This window comes from Toxoplasma gondii, chromosome XI (genome assembly GCF_000006565.2).
Source record: "Toxoplasma gondii ME49 chromosome XI, whole genome shotgun sequence".
Lineage (NCBI taxonomy): Eukaryota > Apicomplexa > Conoidasida > Eucoccidiorida > Sarcocystidae > Toxoplasma > Toxoplasma gondii.
In genome coordinates, this window is record NC_031479.1 from 2,274,632 (window position 1) to 2,300,000 (window position 25,369).

The 25,369-nt window shown below is 51.9% G+C and overlaps 4 protein-coding genes across 4 annotated transcripts; 2 read left to right on the forward strand and 2 right to left on the reverse strand.

Moving 5' to 3' along the window:
- The first annotated feature begins 669 nt into the window (after window positions 1–669).
- TGME49_311770 (hypothetical protein) lies at window positions 670–8,615 on the forward strand. Its single transcript, XM_018782689.1, has 2 exons — window positions 670–1,170; window positions 1,378–8,615. The coding sequence occupies exons 1-2, from the start codon at window positions 1,026–1,028 to the stop codon at window positions 7,461–7,463; spliced, it is 6,231 nt and encodes a 2,076-aa protein (XP_018635504.1). The 5' UTR covers window positions 670–1,025; the 3' UTR covers window positions 7,464–8,615.
- TGME49_311780 (Zn-containing alcohol dehydrogenase) lies at window positions 8,380–15,466 on the reverse strand. The gene is made up of 10 exons (XM_002364369.2): window positions 14,920–15,466; window positions 14,676–14,759; window positions 13,996–14,130; window positions 13,119–13,309; window positions 12,618–12,687; window positions 12,219–12,310; window positions 11,357–11,541; window positions 10,900–10,999; window positions 9,605–9,742; window positions 8,380–8,982 (listed from the first exon to the last, which is right to left on the reverse strand). Exons 1-10 carry the CDS (start codon window positions 15,004–15,006, stop codon window positions 8,871–8,873), a joined length of 1,194 nt encoding a protein of 397 aa, XP_002364410.1. The 5' UTR covers window positions 15,007–15,466; the 3' UTR covers window positions 8,380–8,870.
- Window positions 15,467–15,523: 57 nt separating this feature from the next.
- On the forward strand, window positions 15,524–18,064 carry TGME49_311790 (hypothetical protein). The gene has a single exon (XM_002364370.2). The coding sequence runs from the start codon at window positions 16,295–16,297 to the stop codon at window positions 17,276–17,278; it is 984 nt and encodes a 327-aa protein (XP_002364411.1). The 5' UTR covers window positions 15,524–16,294; the 3' UTR covers window positions 17,279–18,064.
- TGME49_311800 (endonuclease/exonuclease/phosphatase family protein) lies at window positions 17,794–23,813 on the reverse strand. Its single transcript, XM_002364371.2, has 6 exons — window positions 23,266–23,813; window positions 22,156–22,633; window positions 20,880–21,642; window positions 20,467–20,643; window positions 19,244–19,810; window positions 17,794–18,682 (listed from the first exon to the last, which is right to left on the reverse strand). Exons 2-6 carry the CDS (start codon window positions 22,507–22,509, stop codon window positions 18,582–18,584), a joined length of 1,962 nt encoding a protein of 653 aa, XP_002364412.1. The 5' UTR covers window positions 22,510–22,633; window positions 23,266–23,813; the 3' UTR covers window positions 17,794–18,581.
- Window positions 23,814–25,369: the final 1,556 nt, after the last annotated feature.

The following is a 25,369-nucleotide window of genomic DNA, read 5'->3' on the forward strand; positions in this document are numbered from 1 at the left end:
CTTTCCACTCCTGTCTGTGGCGTCTGCCAGTTAATGTCTCCAGCAGCTCTGCGGGACTGAAACCAAAACATAAGCTTAAGCCATAAGGAATTAGGCGCGACACTCAATTTGAAAGCATTGCTGACGCCAAGCGATGCCTCAAACGAGCAGCCTGACTGCTAGACAAGCCTACGAACATTCCTCAGAGGCACTATGCGCGTGCCCGAGATTAAACAAGTGACCACGGTACTCTCGTTTCGTGTTAGAAACGCGAGCCAATATCACGCATGCGCTTGCTTTCCCTAAAGGAGGTACCTAAAATCGCAGAGGGAAACACAGGACCGGGAACTTCTAGGTTTGCGCCGTTAGCTCCCACCAGGTGCGCGTGCTACAGACGCTCGAAGCGAACGCTTGCAAGAAAACGCGCAGCGCGGAGCGCTGAGGCGAAAACGGACGCAGTTCGACGTTCGGCGTGGCAGGTTCGGGACTTGTTGTTGTCATTTGTCTACGAGAGCCTCTTTTATCCCACCTTCACAAAGCGTTTTTACGTCTACTGCATTTTGCACCATTTCTAGAGCTGTTTCGAGTAGTCCCTGTCCCCCAATCTTTCTCAGCCTTGTCTTTGATGCTTCGAGTGACGCCAGCGCTTGTACGCGCGCAAGTCCCTCGAGCGTCGTTCTTGGCAGCATCGGTTCTCGTGAAGCACCGCGATTGCGGCAACAAACAAAGCTGCGCAAACTTGTACATGAGTTTTACGGCTCTGCGCATATGACTTACCACGGTTTTTTGTTGCCGCGCGGGACCTTAGCTCGGTGTTTCAGCGTCTCTGTTTTCAAATTCACTTGTGGCAACTTCTCGAAACCAGCGCGCCAGCACGAGGTAATGCGCTGTCTTGGCTGTGTTCAACGGCGAACCGGGGTCGCCGGCTCGACGTGAGTCTCTCGCTAGGGTCATTTTTATATCATTTTGTTCGATGTTGTTTTCCGTCTAGGATTTCTCCTGTGTTTCAGTTTGGTGGTACAGTTTCCACGTTGGACAGCGGAAGAATGGACACCCTCGAGTCGGTTGACTCTCTCGCAGCTCGGAAGCTGCCAGACAGCGTCGAGCCTCAACTCGACGCTTGTCTGAAAAATCCGGCGATGACTCTCCCGAGAGATGTCTTCAATCCAGAAGAGGACCTTTTACCTGAGGGTGAGTTGACAGCGGACTGTTTGTCCAGTTTATCCCGCGACGTTTCGAATTCCAACTGCATTTCCGGTGGTGTTGACCTCGCTGGTGCCTCCCAGGCCACATCGTACGGCGAAGCCTATCCCGACAGTGCTGACCGCGATTTAGGTCCACAGGCCCCCGCTTTTCACTTGCATGAAGACGTATTGACACCTCTGTTTCTCCCTTCAGACCGCTCTGGCCAGGCTCACGCGTCGCCTCTAATCGCGAAGTGCGGTGCCGAAGATCTGGGTCACTTCGACGCAGATATCCGCGCTTCGTCTGTAAGCACAGAAGACCAACCTACGAACACTTTCCCAGCAGACGCCTCTCATTCGGTACCTGACGTCCCTTCTGAGACCTCCGATCACTGTCTGTCTGTTTCAGAGACTGCGCGGGTTGCTTCCGAGGACGAAGATCTGAGTGTCTCGTGCCATTCGTTTGTGGACTCTCCGGTGGGAGTGAGCAGGAAAAATGAGGAAGAAGTCGGCGACCACCACAGTCAGTCCACCGTATGCGGTGCCCAAGAAAATAGAACTGACCAAGAAGTGGTTGTCGGATTGACTCCGATGCAACAAATGGAATCCCCTGGTACAGTCCCAGTCACAGACTGTGCTTCTGTGCCCCCCGTCGCACCACTAAACCACGATCCCCTGTTAGAACCGTCGTCGCACCTTGGGTTCGGACAAGAGGTACGCTTTGCAGAAGACGACGAATGCACTTTCGAGGAGAAGCCTTACCCTGCTGGGAAACAACAGGATAGAGAATCGAACCACCTGCAGGGTAGGGAGGTGTTGCCGACTCAACCATTGCCATTTCCTACGAGCTACGACTGTGTGTCTTCACTCCAGGAGCCTTGTCGAGACAGTAGCTCGTGGCACAGCTCTGATCCAGCGGCAGTGTCTCAGTCGTTCAACCGCCTTCGTGGGTTCGAACCGTGTGTTGTTTTTCCGAAACAGACGACGAGAAATTCCTTTCCTCAGGCCGCTCCGGCACTTCCCAGTGAAGCCGCGAAGGGAATCCTGAGGTTCCAGTGCCCATCTTTAGAAGAATCTCCGGAGTCTTTCACCGCCGAGAAGCGCGAAGAAGTCAGTGTCCTACCCCCGACCTTTCACTGCGACTCTTCCTCAGACTCGCCCTTCGCTTCCACCATCGCCGATGACTCTGCTCAAATTCGACGAAGCGCACCTCAGGCGATGCCTTCTTCAAGTTCCCCTTCCTGTGGGTCTCCCGTGCACGCCTCGTTGCGTGAACGTCTGCCGATCCACGCGTCCGTCGTCTCTCCACTTTCCTCTGCTCCCGCACCTCTTCCAGTGTTGTCGCGGCCTCCAGAACTGAGTAGCCTCTTCATCACTGCTTCTGCTGTCGCGTCTCCCTCGCGCGTACCACTTGGGCCAGACACGAAGGATCCCGCTGGCGACTCTGTGTCGCGACGATCCATCGCTGCAGAGGTGCATGCTCCAGGCGATCTACCCAACACACCGCCTTCCACGCCGCAAGGAGCGAATGGAGCCATGCTTGGCCATCGCGTCCCTCCTCCCCAGGACAGGCCTCGCCGACCCATGTGCTCTGGCGCGCCTCTGACATATTGCCAGCCTCTTCAGTCTCTCTCCAGTCGTCCGGGCGCGCTGACCGGCACAAAGAAATCTGAAGCGGAGAGACTTCTAGATGCGCGAGACGACGAGGAAACAGAGTGGAAGCGGCTCCGCGCGAAGTTCGAGACTCTGCGCCAACAAAGGCGGGAGGAAATGGAGAGGCAGTTGCGTCTCGACGAGGAACGGGACGAGCGGGAGCTACAGCAGCTGCAGCTGAGGAAAAAACGTGTGGAAAAAGGGTTTGGACAGCCCTTAGCGGAAGGTCGCTCCGCGCTGGGTTTCCCCGTCGAACAGGAGAAAGTGCGCGAATCTCAAGGGATTGACGACCCCGAGTGCATGCTTCCCGAGGAACGAGAAAGTCACCTCTTGCAGGTCGTAGCCGAACAGACTGACTCGTCGTCCTATATTCCGAATCGGAATCAGACGGCGGTTTTTGGATCCGGAACGCACCGCATCACAGAGACTGACCTAGAACCTTCCCTGCCCCTTCCCCAGTCTCCCGTACACACAGCCGGGGAGGCGAAGCTGGGCGACGATGCCAACTCTTCAGAGACCATTTCTGAAGGTTCTCACGATGCCTCCAAGGCAGTACCATTCGGGCCCGTGCCTGAGACAAAAGCAGACGAATGTGAGTCTGAAACTCAAGGACAAACATCGCTCCTTCCTCCCTCAATCGGGAGCATGACTGCGTGCGTGGGTTGCAGAGCAGAAGACCGGCTGCCCTCGTTCGGAGGGCACCGAGAGCAGAATGACCATTTCGAACAGGATCCTGAAGAAGATGGTCCGGCACCGCCGGCGCAGCAGAGTTGCAGGAGCGCTGGCATCCTTGTGCCAGAGATTTCTTCTCCCAACACGGCACGATATCCCGAGCATGGCCAGCAAGCAGTCATTTATTCACCCACAAGCTTCCAGGCCTCCAGTATTTCTGAAACTAATGGAGGTATCCGATACAAAAAGACTATTTCTCTTTCCCCCTCCGACGTCGTTCCCTGCGCAGAGACAGTCACATCCCCGCTTCCTCCCCGTCTTCCAGTTGCCCTACTTTCAGGCACTGCGGACGGCCGAACTGTCTCTCCCACTTCCACCTCCGGTTCACCTCTCTCGAGTCCTCTGCAGGCCGAGTCACCTCTCTCGTTTCCAGAGAGTTCCCACGCCGGCGTTCAGTCGCCTCTTTCGGCAGCGGAAGAGCAGCTTCACTACCACAATCTGCCCACATATTCCCGAAATGATTCTTATCTGGCGGCAATCTTGAACCAGGGAAACGAAGGAGCCTACAACAATCCAGGCTCCGGGTCTCTGCCAGTCGGCAACAGTGCGTTGGTTTCCTCCATGCACCACCCTGTGACGCATGCGGGGATTGTAAACGAGTTTCCAGGCGTAGATTCAGCTGCCCATGCGTCGTGTGGTTCTCGTTCCGCCTTTGTCTGGGGTTCTGAGGGCTTCTGCGAATCGAGTCCTAGCCTTCAGCTAGGTGCAAGCTCGCTGACCTGGGCCCCGCTCTGCTCGCCATCCCAAGCTCTTTCGAGCCTGCGTTCGCCAACTGTTTTAAAGGACCTCGATGCCAGCGCGTCGTCTGCCAAGCCTCCGTCCGGGAGCACAACTCCTCGGGTTATCAGCATCCATCCCCATAGTCTGTCACCCCATCCAGCGTCTTCTAGTCGAACAGGAGACTCCCCTTCTAGTTACTCGAAGACCGCGGGGAACTATTGCTCGCATGAAATGGCGACTGTATCGCCAGTTGCCGCGTACGATCAGGCTTGCCAAGTCCAGGTTGCTGGTGTCCCCGGACAGTATCAGTCCATGCAAATGCCTGACTCGTTTCTTTCTAAAACCACGGCAGGGCCAGGGACTACAGAGGCGGACCAAAGGGTCGCTGCCACCCTTTCGAATGGGTTTGACCTAAATTCTGCTCGCGGTACCGCCTCCGAAAGAACCAAAGAGTGGAGTGAGCAGGAGAGCGCAAGGCATGTTTCCTACAAGGTACCACATGAAATGAGACAGGACATTCTCCATCAAAGAGGCGCTCCACAAAATCAGATCTGCCGTGGGGGTTTGCCTGCATGTGCCGCGACCTTGCCCCTTCAAACCAGTCCTGTGCCGATGCGCGTCCCGTCCTCGATGGCGGGCTCTCAAATGTCTGCGCAGTACCGAATGCCAAGCCAGACAGTTGCGAGGAACTGTCACAGTTTCCACGATTTGCAGCCTTCCCGGGGTTACTATACTGCGTCGGTTAGCTCGGTTTGTGGAAGATACGCTAACGGCGACGATGCGGTGTCTAGAGGCGCTGGCAAGCCTTTCCAGGCAGGCGAAGAAAGACCTGGTGCTGTCGAGTCTTGCGTATTACACGCATATGCTCAGACAGTCACCGACTCCGGTCAGTCGGTGTCGGGGTTTCCTCACATGCCTCAGCACCTGGGCCCGTTTGTTGCCGTCACATGCTCACAAGGGACGATTCGGCCTTTCAAACGCACCACGAGGTGCCGGGGGCGCAAGGGGAGTCGGCCGTTGTCCCCGCAGTGTGGCAGCGGCACGAGCCCCGACGCGGCTTTTGGATGCGGGACCATGACAAGCCAAGCAGAAATGTGTCTACAGGACGACTTTTTTCCAGACGAGCAGGCAGTGCCTCCCTACGCGCCATACCCCGATCGTTATGAAGCAGGTTTCGCTGACCAGCCGTTTGCCTATCGTGAGGCGATGCAGCACGACAGAGTCCAGCCTCCGACTCCTCGGAAACGGTTTTTGGGCGGCACGACGCGGCTCTTTGGAGGCCTGAAGACTCATAGGCCCTTCCGACCACGCGCCGCGTCCGCAGCGGACAATTACGTGGGCCTAACATGCTCGCAACTGCCTCTGCCACCTCTTTCCTCCCACCAAGTAGGCAGCGCGAGCCGGTGGGCAAGCCTTGCACGGTTCGGCGAAGATCTCGTGGGGACCCGCCTCGTTTCGAATTCGGGAGCAACCTACCATGCCAACTCTCAGCCTTTGAAAGGCGCCTTACCCCAACCACGCGTGGAGGCGATTTTCATCCCGCATCCGCCTCAGAGGAAGGACTTCCCGCCATTCGCGGTCCCCTCTCCGATTATGCTCCCTGCTGAGCCTAGCAACGAGCAGAACGTTTCTCCGGACTCCGGCTTCGAGTCGCCACGCCGCAAGAGCTCTCGAGTTTCTTGTCTGGCGGGGACAGTGGCGGCAGCTGCGCGCGAGACGCTTTCCGATGTCGGAGAGAAGCTCATTGGCGAGGTAGGAAGCGCCGCAGCGAGGGGCGGCACGATGGTTAGGCAGATTGCTTCCATGCTTCAGAGGGGCTTCGACACCCTCGTAGAAGGCGAGTCTTATGATGCTCGGCCTCGACTTCCCAGAGACGACAAACAGGCCTTGGAGCATGATGGGAGCGCAGCTCGCTTCGATGGAGACACCACTTACCTCAGTGCTCTACATGCAGCAAGAAGGCACGAAGCCGGGTGCCTACAACCACACGAAAGGCAACCGGGAGAAGTCGGAGACGAAAGGTTTGGTCTTCTTCGAAGTGCTTGGTTTACCGCGTCCTCGGCCGAGGGTGCAGAAGAACAGATTGCGTATCGTGAAGGGAGTCTCACCCAAGACGGATTTGAAGAGGCACTGCCGAAACCGTCAAAAATGCAGCGCGGAGAATGTCATCGGGACCGATCCGCGTGTGGGGCTGCCTCTGGAGGCACTGAGGTGGTCTTACCTACGACGACGACGGTACGCCGACCTCTGCCGTCCATCTCATTTTCGGGAACGAAAAACAACCTTTCCGGCTCTCCAGATTTCAGCTGGCACCCCGCGGAAAGCCCGGAGCCGTCACGAGAAGAAACACGTTTTACGCGACCTTTTCCACCAGACAAGAATATGGACAGGCAGCCCTGGGTTCCGCCTGCCTCCCTTGATCAACCGTTAACACAGAATTTGGGGACCGATTTTGCGGGCAATATCCCTGAGTCACGAGGAAGCACCTGTCTCGTTGACTGCCTGGCGTATGGTTTCGACTGCGCATCGGGAGATGTGGCCGCACAAGGACTGAAGAGCGTGCACGCTGCGTCAGGCTTCCAGAATTCAGAAGTGCCTCCGAAGATATCTCAGACTTTTTCAGCTACACCCTCTGCTTCCTATGTGAAAGTAGTCTCGGGTGGTGACTCTTTTTCCGAGACAGGCTCGAATCTTGTGGGGAAAACCCAGTCGTTCTACCTCTCCCCTTCCGCCAGCGTCACCGCCACCGACCATGCCCGGCTACCAGTACAAAACGCCGATTTCTGTTCTCCACAGAGACAAGCTATCCTCACTCACGACACGTGTAATAATGCCCAGTCTCCACAGAAGGCGCTTTCGCCACACTCGTCTTTCTACCTTCCAGAAAGGAGCATCGTCCGCCCTGCCTCTACCTCTCAAGTTTCCAACGGACAAACCTCAGTGATAAACTCGGAGGCAGTGACCAGCCCGCGCCAGCCACAACACGAACAACTCGGAAGTGAAATGCTTCAGTCGAATCAGCGGCGCCTGGGCAATTGCCCCCCTTCGTTCCACTGCTACGAATTGGTGCGGGGTCGTAGCTTGCCCGCTGTGGAGGGAGTTGAACAGACAGAAGCTTTGAGGCAGAAGTACGAAGCTTGCGACAGCATCGTGGGCAGATGGAAAGACAGGTATAAATCCGCAAGAGGCCTCTGAAAAGAGGTGGGAGAGTCGGGGAGGGAGGGTACGGAAGGCCGAGGAATACCTGGGTGCGAGCAGGGTGTTTTGTAAGTGTGTGGAATGTTAAGAGCGATGGATGTCTCGCTTGGAGAACCCAAGCAGAAGCGGTTTCTCTGTTCATTGCTAGTGACTGGTTGCGCGAAACGGACACTCGAGTAGGCACGAGATCTGGAAGCATGACACGCTCTGCGGAAAGTTGTCTCAGTCCACTCTTGTGGTCGGTCTGTACAGGAGTATGTAGAAAATTTCTCTGGGAGTTCGAGTTGCACTACTGGTTTAGATCTTCTCCACTTTGAATACTTCAGATACCTTTTCTTCGGCCAGGCGAGCGAGAAATGGCTTCGATTTTGATGATTGCTCCAAAGTTTCATTTTTCCTGTGACACCGGATGCGGGAAAGCTGTTGAGCTGAGCTCTGTGTTCGAGTCTTTCGTGTTGACCCTCGTGCCGGTCGTGTGCCGCAGAATTTAGACAGCAGAACGGTTTTGTTGAAGCTGTGGAATCAGACTTCGTGTTAAAACTTGTAGTTTTTCCCCTTCGACGTGACGTCTGCTTTCGCTCCGTTTCTACTATGCACTGGACCTTTCTGTCAGAGGTTGAACTTTTCGCTCCGAAAAAATGGCAGACTCCGCGAATGACAAGCTTTTTCGAGAACACGCGGGTAGGCCTGAGAGTGCCACGCGAGCGGAAAGCCTCGACCTGACCTTTTGCCACACTTTGTGTCTCTTGGCATTCCGAGCACCTCTACATGCAACCCTTGACGAAATACAACGCTTTAGATACCCTTCGCTCTTCAGTAAAGACAGCAGCGCCTTCGCGAGCTGCAGCGTATACCAGCGAGGACTCGGGAAAGCAACACTTCTAAAAAACAGACTCTCGTCCTCAAAAATACTCCGTCTCTTTTCACCACGGGACCGATGCCAAAGAAACGTCTCCTCTTTATTCAGGCCGAAAGGATTCCCGGGGCGTTTCGCCTACCGGAGCTTGACACCTCGCGCCAGTACTCTACTTTGACCAGTTCACAAGCAGCCATACATCGACGCTTTTGCCCATTTGAATACCTCTTTTCTAGCCTTAAAATAGTTGGTTTTCACAAGTCGACGCAGTGCGGAAGCAAAAAGCCTCCTCTTTCCAAAGAAACGCACACAAGGATCCCCTTTAAAAGAAAGATCGACTGGCAAAAAAAGGAAATTCGTCTTTTACCTGTCTGTCTCTAGAACGAAGTATTTCGCGCCGTCACATGCAGCGTTGCAGTTATACAGAAGTGAGGAACACGCATGCGTGGGATTCCCGACGCTGCGATTCTCTCCTTTCCTCCAAAACGCACAAGTTGTGCGTTGACGTACGTGCGCGCTCAAAACACGGTGGGATGGCAGACCCTGTCTTAGTCGGCAGTCACCTTGAGGACGGTTCGAATGCCGTCGCCAGCGTGGAGCAGGCGAATCGCCCCATTCACCTCTGATAACTCCATGCGGTGACTTATGAATTCATCTAGCCTACACGGACGCCCACAGACCGAGCGTCCATGCCCATCTTTTTTCTAAATCCGACCAGCGTCGATGTAAACAGAACGACGGGGAAAACGCAGACGAAACTGACCGCACTAAGAGAAAGGCGTGGTGAAAGCTTGAGAATCACCGATTCAAGGAAAAAACAAGGACCTGGAGGAAACGGCGGATACATCGCCGTTCTCCCCTTTCCCCGTACGACGACAAATGAACTTCTGGGACCCTTCCCCACTGCGGACCATCATTTGGTGCTGACTAAAGAGAAAAGTATTTGAAAGATGTTCGAGAGTTCAGACGCTTATGTCTTCCGGCTACACGTTTTGTCACTGCCCTTTTCGCTTCCCCAGGATTCAATACGCTGCACTCCTAGAGTGGTTTTCGCAGTATCTCCTGTGGATGTGCAACAAACGCTCTCATTGAACTCGTTCACTGTCGGCTCATATTCTACTGTTCCAGTTGAAAGAAACATACACAAGCCTAGGTGTAACCACAGAGGAAGAAACTGAACCTTCCGTCTCCCCTCTTTCTGCGCTCTGTGAATCGCTGCTTCACGACCAGCACGGAAGCGCTGATAAGAAACCCCAAATCATCTTGCTTTCCATGGACCTACTTGATTTCACCGTCGAGATACATTTGCACGAGCTGCGGCACATGTGTGCGCACCCGCCAGCCTCCAAAGGCGGAGCCCTTCCACGTTCGCCCGACGATCAGATTGAAGGGTCGCGTTGACACTTCTTTGGCGCATACTCTGAGGACCGCAAGCAGAAATGGCAGAAAAAGAGTAGGAGGAATTTTATGAGGCATGACATGGCGAGATACAAAAGCGTATTCCTGAGTTTATACATACTTCTGCAGTCGCATTCCCCCAAAACCCACGCAATCGCCTAGTTCCAGGGTACGGAGGATACGCTTTCGTCTCTAAAAAATTTATTTACGATGAAGGCCAATTTTAGTTCAAGCGGGTCACCACCATTTAACTGCAGAACGTTTTGGAGAAATGACCCTGCAATTCTGAAATGAAGCCTACACTTGGTCCTATGATTTCATTTCGATTACCCAGAAATCAGTGAAGTCACTGAGATGGTAGGTAAATTCCTTGTGTAACAAAGGGGTTATTTCCTTTTATCAATGCTTAGATTAAAGGCTCTCAAAAGATCCAGGAGAACTACGGAAAACCGGGAGAACGGAAGAAATCGCCACGGTGCGTACTTTGTAAAATCAATATTTCAATTTGTAGTTGAGTCAACTGAAAGTCGGCTCTACAGCCATGTGAGCATGCATAGACATTGCTCCTCCTTTTACGAGGGAACTAGCTGCGACTAACAGAGATGTCTTGTGAGAGGAGCACTTTACAGAGAAAGGCCTCTGTTCCCCACTTTTACGAATAAAGCGAGTTGCGATCTGTCTTCTGTTTCATGCACCCGTCATACCTGCCCCCTGCCACACCGGAAACAGCTAGGCACGGGCCAGGACGACAAGGAGGGAGGCATAGAGAAGACACCAGAAACACCGGGGAGACTGCGAAGTCGAAGTGCAGGAGACTGCCTGAAAACCTTAGTTTCCAAGCGTAGTTCATGCGCTCCGACAAACGGTTCCCAGACACCTAGAAACACCCTTCTAAAGTGTGCACGGTCTGTGAAGCTTGTTGCCGGATTGGTTCTGCAGGCATACTGACTAGGATTCTTATCTATCAGAGTGATGAGACGATATGTAAACTATTGTAATGCAGCATACGTAAGGCAGTTCCCCGTGTGTTGAGCCAGATCGTGGACCTCTCGAATGCGAGCCACGTACGGAAGCAAGGAACAGCTGCATGGGGAAAAAGGAAACGAAAACCATGCCAGTTTTCATGCTGCATCTCCGGAAGCTTTTCGCGACGCTGTCAACCCGTAGAACGCGCCTTACCCGACGATGGTGCCCACTCCCCAGCCTTTGTGAGTACACTCCAGGCACGCCCGCATCAGGTGCTGGTTTCCTACGCACTCAAAGGCATAGTCAACGCCGCCTGCAGGACACAAAAGGATAGAGAAAGAGGCTGCAACCCGGTCTGAACCGGCGCCAGGCCAACATGAATCCGTGTGCTCTGGACAGGCGAACAGCCCACTTTCGAGCAAGCCGGTCTTGTGAGAAGGCCATAGAGTCAGTTTCCAGGGAACGTCTGACAAAGAACCACGGACAGGGGGTGGGTGAAAAAGAACGCGGAAAAGCAGCAAAGGCGTTTACAAAAGATCGTCTACGTAGATTCACGCGAGAACACTTGACAGAAGAGGGAACGTCGACGACATGGAGCCTTTCGGCTGTCTCGGCCTCTCAGCACCCAAAGAAGCAGAAAATCTGCAACGCCCTCTCTGAAGCTCCCTACCATTCGTCAACTCGGCAATTACTTCTTGAATCGGACGATCCTCGTACTCGGCTGGGTCGATGCACTTCGTCGCCCCCATGGTCCGAGCGAGCTCGAATTTTCCTTTGTTCTTGTCGACTGCAAGAATTTCTTTTGCGCCGCGTCGTCGCGCGGCCTGGACGCATGCAAGTCCGACGCAGCCCAACCTAAGGCAGCCGGAGAGGCAGAGACAGTACATCGCGTGTGGGGAGAGAGAGAGAGACACCTAGACAAGAACCCGTTTCTCAAAACCGCCGAAGGGGGAGTCAGGCAGAGAACAGCAGACACAGAAGGTGAAAAGAGAGGCAGAAATAACACAAGAAATGCGTGACAACCACGGCAGACGAAAGCCCAGACAGGGGAGGATTAACAGGAAGATCGACGACTGAAATGTGTGCGAATCTGCGATCGACAAATATTTCGCGGATTGTTGACAGCAAGAGAAAACTACTACTCAGATGCCACGAGGACCTACGGAGGATACCTCGACGTTTTTAAAACAAAAGTTCACGGTTAAGAACGTGGTCATGTATTTCAGCCTCACGCCACGTGGTTCTCCACTGTGGCTCTCTCGAATGAGAAACGCTTTCCACAGTCTTAGGAATCGAGCGCCCTACTGTGACACATGCGTGCTATTTTCATTTTCAGGGCTTAAAGTATGCGCTGGCTCATAGAACCCATGCGGACACGTGGAATCCTTCTCCAACAGGATGTGCTCCAAAAAGAAATGTCTATTTCTCGTTTTCAACCGATCAACGAGCTCGCAGAATGAGTTTTCTGCCGGTTAACGTCGTAGGACACTAAAGTCAGAGACTTGCAGCTGCGTTAAAAAGTCACTCCTCACCCAAGAACCGCTACCGTCGACCCCGCCTCGACGTTCGCGGTATTCCACACGGCCCCCAAGCCTGTAGCGACACCGCAGCCGAGGAGACAGACCTGAGCAATAGAGATAAACAGAAAAATCCTTTAGCATGGGGACTTGAATACTAGCAGCTCTCCCCTTACACATTATCAAGTACGATTCTAAGCGTAAACAAACTACCTTTCTCTAACCTACACAGTGCGACCCTAACACGAGCTGATTTCTCGTCTTAAAGATACAGCGCACGTAACCACCTGGGCACTCGAAGATGAGCGAATAGAGCGACACGCCGATATGCTCCAGAATATCACGAAGCTGTAGACAAAAGACTCCTCAACTCCAACTGAGGACTTCAGTAGGTGCAATGACCTGAGAACACACCTTCTCGGGGGGTGCGTTGGCAGGGATCACAGCCACGGATTCCTGGTGACTCACAGTATACTCCGAAAACCTAAAAGAGTGAACGAGGAGGACAAAGGAGATGCAGTGATCAATCAGAGAAGACGATCTGTAGCAAACCGCGTGTGTGTTCGCTACGCTGTGTTCCAGTCCGTATTTCATTGTCTGTTCTGAGTTCTTCGCATCCCCTGCAGTCTTTCGTCTTCATTTGAGTGTGATATGTTACGAAGGCCTCAGATGGGAAAATGAAGTTCATGTGAGCGTAGAGTTTTAGTCTGTAACGTGCAACGCAAGCGCAGCTACTATACAGTCATCCAAAAGACAGATTTGGCTATCGCAGGTAGCTCACTGCATACTAATAAACATAGTAAATGACTTTACTAGTGGTATTTGAAGCCCAGTTGCGCACAAAAGACGGAACACTCCTAGTTATTTCCCTCGAAACAAATTCCTCGGCTCTTAAAAAGCTACTCCTTCTCTCACGCAGAAGTTCCCATGAAGTGGTAAACAGGCGATCCATCGGTCTGGAGCGAGAAGCGTGGCCTGCCGTCAGCTGCCATGACACCCTGGGCCGTGAATCTGCGAATCTTTCCACACAGATGCGTTTTGTGCTTCTCGAATCCTTCACACATCGCGCATGTGCGCGCCTTGAAATCTTCTGCAAAGCACTCCGGCTGAAACCGAAACAGGAAAGAGGCGTACCTGCCACGAGTTTGTTTTGGACAACTCGTTTACATATTGAATGTCTGCGTCTATCTACCGCAGCCAAGTTCTCTTTTGTTGCACCGTGTTCCTCTTGATAAAAACCATAATCTGAGTCTCCCGGCACGCAACACCGCAATCACATAACAACTGAAGCTAGACTCCCTAGCGAAGAACTACAACCCATCCCATGCTCGAGAACAGGGAGGGGCGGGAGGTTGTTAAAAACAGAAACCAGCGTGTTCTGTTCACATCTGTGCGGCACATTCGCCTGCGAACGAGTCAGGTCTTCGAAAACGTGTTCCAACCCCCAATACAGGTGAGTAAAAAAGAGTCGACATGTCCTCCGTACAAAGCGGGCATCAAGAACATGAAGATCATGGCTCTAATATGCATTGTAATTATCCAGAGCAAGCAAGAGAGGCGGTTGAAAGAAGTTTTGTGCATTGCGTGGGTTACCCATATCATGCGTATTGACGAGAGGAAAAAACTACTCAGACGCTAGTAGGGGGAGCCGTGCCGCGGATGGACGCTGAGAAAAATTCTTGCTAAGCTCCGTGGAGGCGGGAGCCTTTATGTTTCCTTCGTTTGGCAGCTCTTCTGTTCATCCGGAGGTCTCTGTTTCACCGAGAATCCTTTCATCTTGCGTTTTGCTCACCATGAAAGACGGAATGACGAGGTCCCCCACCGCACACGTCGATACGTTTTTGCCGACACTCTCAACCACGCCGACGGCCTCGTGTCCGAGAATGCAAGGAAACGTCACCTCGGGATCCACGCCGCTTCGTGCGAACTGAGATATGACACGGAAAGCGGAAGACAACGGAAAAGTCAACCTTTCCTGGCCCGCCACAATTCACAAGTCGGATCGGACAAGCACACTTTTGGCGCGAGGCTAGACACCTAAATTTGTGTGTCCAAACACCTGTGTTTTCGCCACAGAAATCAACACCGATATGCAAATGTGAACCTAGACATATGTATGTATATGCATAAATATATATATATATATATATATATATATGAATACATTCTTTCCAGTTTAGCTCTCAAGGCACTCGAACACATTCATCCGCTTGGACATCGAGATCACATATATATCTGTATACGAATATACATATATATAACTATATATGAATATTTTTATATACATATATGAATACAACTTCTGCATCTGTTCATGGGTAGCGGCATCTCTTTAGCTCTTTACCTCCAACTGTGTATTTGCGGCCGCGTAGGGACATGTTCTTTCCGAATGTGGTGGGAGTCGAGAGTCAGTTTCTCACGACACTAACCTTGTCAGCTGCGGGCGATTCCGTCTTGCCGCGCGGCTCTCACCTCGTCAGTGTGGCAGAGAGCCGCGTAGAGGATTTTAATGCGGACTTCTCCTTCTTTCGGAGGAGCAACCACAATGTCAGTGACCTGAGAGAGCGCGCAAGCCGACACAGCAGAGACTTGTCCATAACCCAGGAAGCCGTCGTGTCCCCCGCACGCTTCTTTTCTTTGTAGACGTAATGCACGAGTGGCTGTCACATCCCGTAATGACATCTAGAGAAAACTACTGCTCAGTCTGTCTCTATACCTGAAGAGGATCCCCTGGGGCGAAGCACACGACCGCCTTGCAGGTGATAGGTTTTGCTGACGTCCCATCTTTGCCTTTCCTATCCATCTTGTCAGTTTTCTGCAATTTCGCTTGCTATCGTACACTGGGGAAGGACCGTTCTTTCCTCGCTAGGTCGTGAGCACACGCTTGAGGCCAAGCCCACACGTGAAGACCCAACATTAATAGCCTTGTATGGTGGCATAAAGCCTGGTTTGCCGTGTTGAGGGAAGACAGCAACTGAGGCGAATCGGCAGCCGAGAGGAACGCTTGTTTTTTCCGTAGAAAGCTGCTGCCGAACACTGAGGTCCTGGTCTACACATGCAGTTGCAACCGCCAGCGCTTGTTCGTCACGGGAAAAGATTCGCTTTTTCCCCGTGTAACGGCGGACTGCCGCCAAACGGCGTTTGAAGAAAAATGTTTCTTCTTCGGGAACACATTCAACTGTTTGTCCGGCGCCTTTTGTACAGAGGAAACGACTTCAATGAAAAGGCAGCCTGCGAAGCTCGCATGCACATTGCCGTGTGCCGGCCGTTTGCGAGCTACGCGGGTTTCGGTGATGTCGCGAGTTTTCCGGGGGGGGTTCATTTCCCCATGAACCGTTTACCAGTCGTCTACATGTGCTTCGGCGTATCTGTAATTAAGGCAGATTTTGATTTTCCTTGGGACACAGGCGACCCCGCGGTACTGCCTGATACAGTGCTGTCTCGTCACAGAGTCGTCGGCATCATCGAATCTGCTGTTCAGTGCCGCGTACGAAATCCTAGATCATGTGCCCTTTCCCTTTTTCCAAGAGAAAAGCGCTTCACTCTCGGACGGAAGATCCTACAGCTGAAAAGGCTGTATTTCCGCCACTCTAGTGTCGACGGGTGCCCCAGTGTGTGAGTCGTTGCTCACAGTATGCCCAAATCTTCTCTGGAATCCAAAATTCCACTACTCCGCTTTTCACCCTTCGTCCGGAGTTCCTTTGCCGTTGGTGTTACCTCTTCTGTGGACAAAGTGCGTGTGAGCATTAAATTTATGACTCTCTAAAGTCCTGCTGAGACGGAGGACTCAAGCTGATACGCGGTTGCATTTGTTAGACGTTAACTTCCCGGCTAAACATACCCTCTGTTGACACATACTTCCTTCTGTTGCGTCATCATTTTCTCGTTGTGAGTGTTAGGCTGAAGACACACTTATCCCACCTTTTTAGGTCTTTTGACATCCACTACGTACCCCTGTCCTTGGTGAAGAATTAACTCTGTGTTCTCCCTTGTCGGAGAGAAGCCGGTGAGGCGGTGGAAGCTGCGGATAAGAGAGAAACGTAGCGACCATTTGCACTGTTGAAGACTGTGTAGTCGTGCAGCTGTGGAAAATGCCATTGCCACCGTGCCCCCCGCTTCCGTGTTCAACCTCTGCTTCGGCGTTCGGTTCTTCCTCCGACTTCTGCGTGGAAATCTTCTGTCGCCGACTCGATGAGGTCGACGACGAGCCTCGAGCTGTAGGGGCAATTCTGGTTGAAGCTCTTTTGCATCCTTCACTCTGTTTTTTTGCAGAGTTGCTCAATCACCCGAAAGTAGCACTCCTTCGGCAGGCATCCGACGCGCCTTCTGTATCTTTCGCTCTTTCCTCCGCTGTCTCTCTAACCCTCACTGAACTTCTGGCTACCCTGCAACTGTTCAGCACGGGGACCGTCGAAGACTACCGAGAAGGGCGACATAGGCGGCGACAAGGTCTGAGATCAGATGCTTCCTCCGTCGGAGAAAGCTCGTCTCTCGAAGATGGTGCCAGCCATTTCCCTGCTCTGCCGCCGGTCCTTTTGAGGAAACTGCGGATGCTAACCACGCTGACCCTGGCCTCGTACTGTCGAGAGCTTTCTTTCGTCACTCTTTCCGCTTTACTCTCCGTGAACGATGATGATCTTGCCCTTTCCGGCGTGGATTCAGCTGAAGTGGGTGCGGCCAATGAGGTGGGAGTGGTAGCTGGAGGGCGCACAAGCTCAGGTGTAGGTACACTCGAGAAGTGTGATCAGGCAGTTGCTGTCTCAGCTGATGCGCAGAGTTCCCTAGCAGCAACAGTCCGCGTGAGTCCCGAGGAAGCTGAAACTGTTGTCCGCTCCTGCATCGCAATGGGTTGGATGAAGGCCCGAATTAACAGAGAAAAACAGGTGGCTTTCGTGGAAGATGTTCTGGGCAGGGATGTAAATGATAAAGAGGACCTCGAGATCATGGAGGAGGTACTGAGCAACTTCGCACGCCGCGTCCACAGAGCAATTTATGTATTAAACAAGAGCGTGGACAGATTTCTCCAAAGTGAGGGTCCGCCGAGTGCTGCCGGTTCGTGTGAGGCGACACTGTGACCATTTCAAGAAGCAAAGTGGCCATCACGGCTCATGTTCAAGTTTTTTCATTCCATCTCAAGTAATCGAAGGGTCTGGTATTCATGTAGGGCGCTTGCCGATGAAGGGGGCTTGTCGATGAGGGTGTGGAGCTACACTGGTCTAAAACTTGAGAAAGACTCGGTGAAGACCCGAGTGCAGATTTGATTTTGTCTACCGCTACCTCCTCAGTGAGCGAAGCCACGAAGTTGACAGTTGCTCTGTGATTAGAGGAGGGAAGGTTCAAAAGGCGGTCTCTTCATTCGGAGGCCGAGGATACCTCACGCAAAAGTGGTTGAGGCGTGAACCCTTTCAGCAGAGTACAAAAGGAAACGATTTCGTAGCTTGCCGCATGTTCCGGGATCCACTGAATTTCTCTCGTTCTCTCTCTCGAGGCATATATATATATATATATATATATATGTTGGTCGAGCGCTCACAGTCAGCCGAGCTGTTTTTTCCTGGAAAATATCCGTGTGCCAACAGGGTGAACACGAGCGACAGCTGGTTGCAGGATCTCTCTGATTTTGCCGTCGGCGGTGCGTCGTTGAACTTTTCAAAGGTTATTTCATCCGGTTCACTGGAGCGTTTACGAATGCCGGGTTGCTGGTTTTCCAGCTGTATCTTCCGGTAAGCGACGTGTCGGAGCGTGCCCTAACACACTCGATGAGGAAGAAATGGAACCCATTGAGGCTGAGGGTAGGACGAATTGAGAACTACCAGAACAGCAACAGTGTCTTTTCCCAGTGACGGTAAACGTTTGGGGGTTCATCTACTTCCATGTAGTAAGGAACTTGCACAACGACACAGTCTTCCACCACCATCTCGATCTTACTTTGGACGAAGTCGTTTCTTGATTGGATATCCTCTCGCCACTTCGAACTGGCATGAGCAACTGAGTCGGAGCGAGCTTTTGAGTAGGTTGCATACATTTCCGGTTCGTGTTTCTTCTCCCTCGTACCCCCGCACAACCTGCAAGTTCCCCACAAGGTACAGCCAACCCCAGTCAGGATGTATGCTGGTACGGAGAAGAACGGGATACGAAACCACAGCCGAAATGCATGGTACAGCATGGACCAGAAACCTCGAGTGTAGAGTTCCCCTAGCTTCCCTGTGAGGATTTTACCCAATAATCAAAAAGAATGTTAAGTTTCATCCACTGACTCCCCGCGAGCACGCTAGCAGAATTCGAAAACTCAGACGGTAAAATCTTGCGATGGACACAATTTCCCTGCGCCCCGGAGCAACGCAAAAGACGGAAATAGGATGCCCATGGCCTGAGGAATTATTTCCTTGTTTTCTGTCCTGCTGCCTTGCGACGTGCCTCCTGCACTTCAAGGGCACGCTTCATGGCGAGAGGCACCCGTGAGCGTTGGTCGGACGCCCCTAAAAAATGGAGAGCATATGACACACGTATATACCGTTGAAACCCTATGAACATGATGCGCGATGGGCCACGAGTCTACGTCCTACAAGAGTCCAAAGAACCTCCCTGATGCAGGTCGCCAGACTCATCCCAAAAGATGACTAAACGGAACGGGTTTCTGGAAATATCCCTCCCCAACAACTGGAAACAGTTTCTTTAGGAGCGCAGCCTCTTCATAATATCGGCAACGCCGCTGGTCCACATTTCACAGTGCTAGGCCACATTTGCGTAACCATTCTGGAAATGCAAAGGTTGCATCTGCCGCGTTCGATACACTAGTGTGGAGGCTGCAACAGGTAGCTCGTATTCTCTTTTGATGCGGATAAGTATTTCTATCTGAAATTGTTCAGATCTCTGTGGAAGGGAAATCTAGAGAAACTGTGCGATGGTGTGTTGGCTGGTCAGACGTTAAATCGCGGTTCGGGGTTGTCTGTAACCTCCATTTCGTGCGTCTGCTTCTCCCCAACATCCCTCCACTTCGAGTATAAATGCAGTACTATTCATCCATACGCAGAACCCACCTGATGTGGCTTTGGGCTCCCCAGCGGGAGAAATTTCGCGTTCATCAAACAGCGGACTCCCTGGCGCCTCTTCTGTCTGTGTGCCCTCCGCGTCGACAAGCGCGCCACACTGAACGTCTTGATCCCCAATTTTCCATCTCAGCTTTTCCTCTTCATCCGATTCAATGGTTTCTTCCGCCATCATGTCAGATGGTGCTGTGGCGGCAACCTGTCCACGGGCATGAGCCGGGCGCTGCCTACGAACCGTAAGGCGTCCTTTATAGCCGAATTCCTGTGCAAAGCGAGCCCGGTCTGCTGGACCAAATTTTGAGTCTCTAAGAACTGTCAAGCGCCGTTGCTTCGAATGATCTGCAACGTTGCGATCTGTTGTTAGAGTTTTGCTGTCGTACCTACTCGCCCCTGAATATGAGCTATCAACGCAAAAGGAATCCCCTCGAAGCAGTTGCCATTTGCGCGGCTTTGGAAGAGACTTCGCGTCTATACTTGGAGCTCCTATTGTGATACGTGCACTCAGAGGCCAGTGGTCAGATAACTCGAAATCTTGCCGCTGCGCAACGATGTCCATTCCTGAAGAGGAAAAAATAGACGTGGCACAGGACCGGTACGACGGATGGAAAGTGGCAATACTCAACAGGACAGACAGTGAAGGAGTCGACACTCATCGTAAGACTTCACAACTTCGCGATGTACAGCAAAATGTATACATGTCCTTTCGGTCGCATGGAAGACTTTTCAGACGGATTCCTTCCATAGGTCTTCTGTAAGCCGTAACCACAGGAACACAGTACAATAGATGGGTTCGGTGGAAGACTGAAACTGAAGCCCGGAATGGCTTGTTTTCACGTTCGACAGTCGAACTTGCTCGAGTGCGCTGCTGTTACAGACGAGGGTGCTATCTGGATGGCAATCAGTGCTGCGCACGTATAAGTAACGATGGCATGTACACGCCTGCCGACGAGAATACCGATATATATTTCACACGCGAAAAGGACACTGATATCCGTTTTAGTTCGGTCGCCCGAAACAGTAAGCGGTGTCGATCGATGCCGTCCAGATACTGAAAAGTGGAGATCACTGTCGTGCTTGGCAGAGGTTTGGCAGAATTACATGTTCTGATGTATAATGGCAACAATCAGAAGTACAGAGTCACGAGAGGGAACCACAAGTGACGTTGACTCTGGATGATATCCTCAGCGTCGCTGCATAATAAGGGTGCCACCCACCTAGACAGTATATTTGTTCGAACGAAATGACCAACGCCCCATCTTTGAGAATTGGGATATCCATCTCCTCGTAATCGTCACCAACAACAACTTCGGGAGGGAAGTTTTCAACGAGATCCAAAACCTCCTGAGATGACAGCCGGACTTCATCTACCGCAAACATGTAGTCCACACGCCCTGACAGAAACATGCGGAAACATATCAAGACACTATGGGCTCGCGGAACAGCACCCAGCCCACGCGGACTTTGCCAGTCGTCCCGACGATGTCGGGAAGCCAGTTCACTAAACGCGGCTGTGTAACGTATATGATGAAATGTTGTAGGCCGAGTTATACCAGTCATATACGTAAGCAACTCATGGCCAGTGATGTTTAGAGGCAGAATGCCAGGGGGTGTGGAAACGAGCGCTTACCTTTAAAGGGCCACGGGTATAGGGAGTTCCCCTTCCGTAATACTGAGTGCTTCTTCTTTTTTTCGGTAAGAGTTTCTTGAGTATAGTACGTGTACTGGTATGCATGATTTGGGTTATGCTCTGGGAGGAAGAGATCTCGCATGACAACGTCTCCGTCTAGGGTCCTCAGGCGTAGATATTGCCGGGGCGATCTATCAGGATCAATGTTAAAATCTCCGCATAGAAGCATGGAGACGTCTGGTAGAAAGGAAGGAGCGACGTCAAGATCCGAGAGGTTTTCCATTGCGTTTATCCCGGCATCATACTGCCGTCCGAGAAACAATAGATAAGCTTTCCACGCAAGCTCTTTGATGAATTTTCGTACAGACTCAAGGTTGACTCGTCGGGACTCGACGCCGAGGATCGAGAAGTGTGTATTCAAGACTATAAGCCGGTGTTTCGGGAACACAGGACTGACATCGAGCTCGACAGCCGTCACGTTTTGGTTGGAGAGAGGCATTTGACTGCCAAAGGGAAAATAATGACTAGCCATGCTTATAAACGCACACTTTCTTCGACGCCAGGCAAACCAAAGGCCTCCGGTCTTTCTCCAGTAGAACTGCAGTGGATCAACAATTTCGCCAACACAGGGAAACCTGCTTCCCGACTGAGTCTGTGGAAGAATACTGTGGGTCGGAAGGACGTGCGCATTCATAGCTGCCATATTCGTCCCCCAGACTTCCTGGAGACAGGCAATGTCATACTGCGCGGCAAGGCGGCCGATCTAGAGAGACAGACACGTCAGACACAAGACAACAACTACGTAAAAAGACACGTCTCCAAGAAACGTGATGCCACAACGCACACACACTTCTATCTCCCCGTGCAGAGATGCTGACAAAACGAGCAACGGTAATTTCAAATACCAGGACGTTTTGCTGATCCGCCGTACCGAAACTGCGTCGACTACCCTCGTCCACTCGCCTACTCCAAGGCTACAGAACAACCGCTGGCAATCGCCGCGGAAAAACCACTCTCCTGTAAGCGGCATGGTATGGACACATGAGGCTGCGTAATGCATCCATGGACCCTGATACAACATCCAGGACAGTGCCGCTTATATTGAAAATGAGCACAGTGTTCCTGACTCAGCGACAGTTTACGACACAACTTACCTTGTCGGCCAATCCCTCATGCAACGAGCTGCAGAAAAGCACCATCTACTACTCCCTTCTTTTCAGGACCATTTTAACGTACTTTCGTCGCGGCACCTCCAATGATGTTACAGATACCTTACGTCTTCTGCGCGCTGAAAGGGTCGTTTGCACGACCAGAAGGGAGCCCACAGATAGGGATTCCATGATATCGACGGCGGCACAAGGTACGCGTTCAGGACAAGGATCCGCAAATTGGGACCGTAATTCCCATCGCTTGAGTCAGCCGATGCGGAGCGCGAAACTCCGAGAGACGAGTGGAGATTGCGGGAACTTTCAGAACCGGATATATTTGCTGAGTATGCAGCGACTGTCGCCTCACTGCTGCTTGCGTTGCCGTTTTCTCTTCTGGCGGCTTCCGATTGTGTCTTCCAGGCAGTTGGGTATTGAAGTCCCTCGGGATCCTCCCCGACGAACAAGTTTTCGTGGGTGCTCATTCCAGCGGGGAATGAAATGGCGGAATAGTGAACAACAGAGGGAGCCTGACTGACGGGCGAGACGGTTCAGTGTTGGAACCGTCAAAGCAGCAGATGGGAAACTGTTTCAGGGGGTCCTTACTGCCTGCAAGAAATTTGTGGACAGACAGCTGCGTACAGAGTCGTACAGGAGGGTCACGATGACGAATCTCTCGGCGTCAGTGTTGCAGCATCACATGGTGAAAGACGGAAGCAGAACTTATTGGAGCACGCAGCGCATCGGAGAGGCTGATCCGATGGAGCCTCTCGTAAAACTCAATTTCTGCGCGTGTTTCTACCGGCGAGAACGAGGTGGAATTCAGACTTCGAAGACTGCCAGGTGAAGATAATGTATCAACAACCTTTCTAGGAGATCGAACTCCACTGGAACGGGGCATGGACATCTGCCAACTGAACGAAACCTCCGTGAGGAGACGGGCAAACAGCGAACGCTCCTAAGTGTCTCAAACACCAGCACCGTGGTATCCATTCTTTTTGTCCTTGGAGGGAACGTACCGCTCCAGGCCATGTCTCACAGCTTTCAATTTCCAAATCCACTGATCATGCTGCCCACAAGACTACACTTGCTACCGAACAAAATAAGCAAACAGTACGGTTTTGTGTCATCGTGACCACTGTCAGACTTCTACGATCCGAACGAATTGATCCATACCTCCAATGAGAAGACTGCGCTATCCGGCCTTGGTTAGCTACACAGAACGAAAGACGGGCACCTACTTGTCGGCAGCCATCCTCCATTTTCCGCAACGTTCTTTAAGATCTGCAAAGGAAGATGCAAGGAAAATGAGTTAAATGAACTGACGACAATCACTGCAGGCTGTGCATGCAAATTCCGAAGGGTTTGCTAGCGCTTGACGAGGCGTCTTAAAAAGAGTCAGGCGTGAAATGAACGAAACCCGCCTGAATGCTGCTTGTACTCAACCATGAGCTATTACGATGCCCTGGATCTCTAAAAAATCCAACATTCACGTTTTCGTCTGTACCCGTCCATTTTCACCGTCTTAATTTATCCGCCAGCCTCAACGATCCCGTGTTGATCCTGGCTCGGCGCACAGTAGTGTGCGATCCACGCAGAGTTCATCTAGCTGAGCCTAACAGAAGGCCGACGCTGCGGACCCCTTGCTTGTAATTAGACAGGAAATGTATTGCTTTCCTCTAGTACCCTTCCGTGTAGTGCGTGTAGGAGAAGGTGCTGTTCATGCTGTCTCGGCACGCATTTGGCAAGTCAGTTAAAAAAGCGTTATCTTCTACAAGATCGGGGCCGCTGTTGAGCCATTCCTTCTTTTGAAAAGCCAAGAGCACGACAATTTCGAGGCGGGGGACAATTTTATGTAGAAGGGCAGGTCCTCGAGTCCACAGTGCGAAGGCCAATCAATGAACGGCGCCTAAGGCCCCCCTACGTTGGGGTGCCAATCACAGTATGGAAAGAAGTGATGTGGCACGCCCCGGGAACTGGAAGGTGGTGGTATGAATGAGGGCCATTAAATAGAATGATTATGAAGGAGCTTCACTGCTCTTCTGGATTTGTTCCTGCATATGAAGGCACAAACGAAGCACATGTTTTCCTCTTCGGAACACATGGTGCTAGCCCCAGCTGATGCAGATGGTGACTGACATATGAAAGAACAGTGAGTATGCTATTTTATGTCGGATCTGTTTTCATTCTCACGCAAATACAGACACAAGGCTCTGGCTCTCTGACCACAACTCTAGGAAAAATCAGATGAAACCGAGCACGAAACTGGTTGCTCGGATGGCATTTCTTTTCTGCGTGTGTCACTTATGAGCAACATACATCACGATAATAACTTATGTAACATGCAGAGTTTCGGCCTTGGTATTTTCAAAGCTCTTCAATATCAAGTCTTTTGAGTGAGTTCGGTGCACCGCCTCCAAGGATGAGAATGACGCAACATTTGAGAGAAGCGATAGGAAACTATGCCGGACTCCCTTGATGGTCTCTCTATGCTCTTTTGTTCAGAAACAATCTGTCACAACCTGGGAAGTTCTTTACGAGACGTCGAATTAAAAATCATCTTCTTCCGTAATAACATGAAACGAAGAGCACGAAAAGAAAAAGACCACATATAGTTGAGCTTCCCAGTTATGTGCTGTCTTTTCCCTCACTTGGTGGGCTCAACTTGCATGTGGACAATATCGCATACCTCGTGGTCCTGTTTACGCACCCTTAGAAAAATAATGTAAAAAAATGACTCGCAATAGTGACACGTATCACATCATTTGCCCCATACCAAACTGGCTGTCCTGCTTATTTTCAACTGCGGTACGATAGCATTTGCCACCCTAGAATGGACACGGCCGGACGGTATGTTCTATCGCCGACAAGTTACGCTCTGACAGGCTTTCCTAAAAGCTCCATCCCTCTGCAGCATCTTTGTTCTTTAACACAGGACTGCTGGCACACTCCACCTGAGGCACATAGTGACAGGAACCACTTGTCGTTCTTCTGTGCTTTAGTCAATTGCTGTTGAGCAAAGGGCGAACCCATTTCGCCTGTTTCTTTTATTGTCTCGCGAAGGGAGCGCAAACACGGTTGGTCCTTCGAGCGTCTCTGACGATGTTACGACCTCACTACACAAGTTCTTTTCCTAAAAACGGAAGCCCCATTTGGTTGTGGCAGTCACTGAATGCAGCCGTGGTCGCCGTGTCACCGTGTGCATCTGAGCTGAACATGGAAGATCCCTCCGTACCAAATAGACGATGCAGATGAGACACCCCGGGGGCGCGAGGAAGCATGACGAAGGGCCATTGGCTAACGTGAAAGGAAAAGAAAGCCAATTTCTCCGGCGTAACGAGCTAA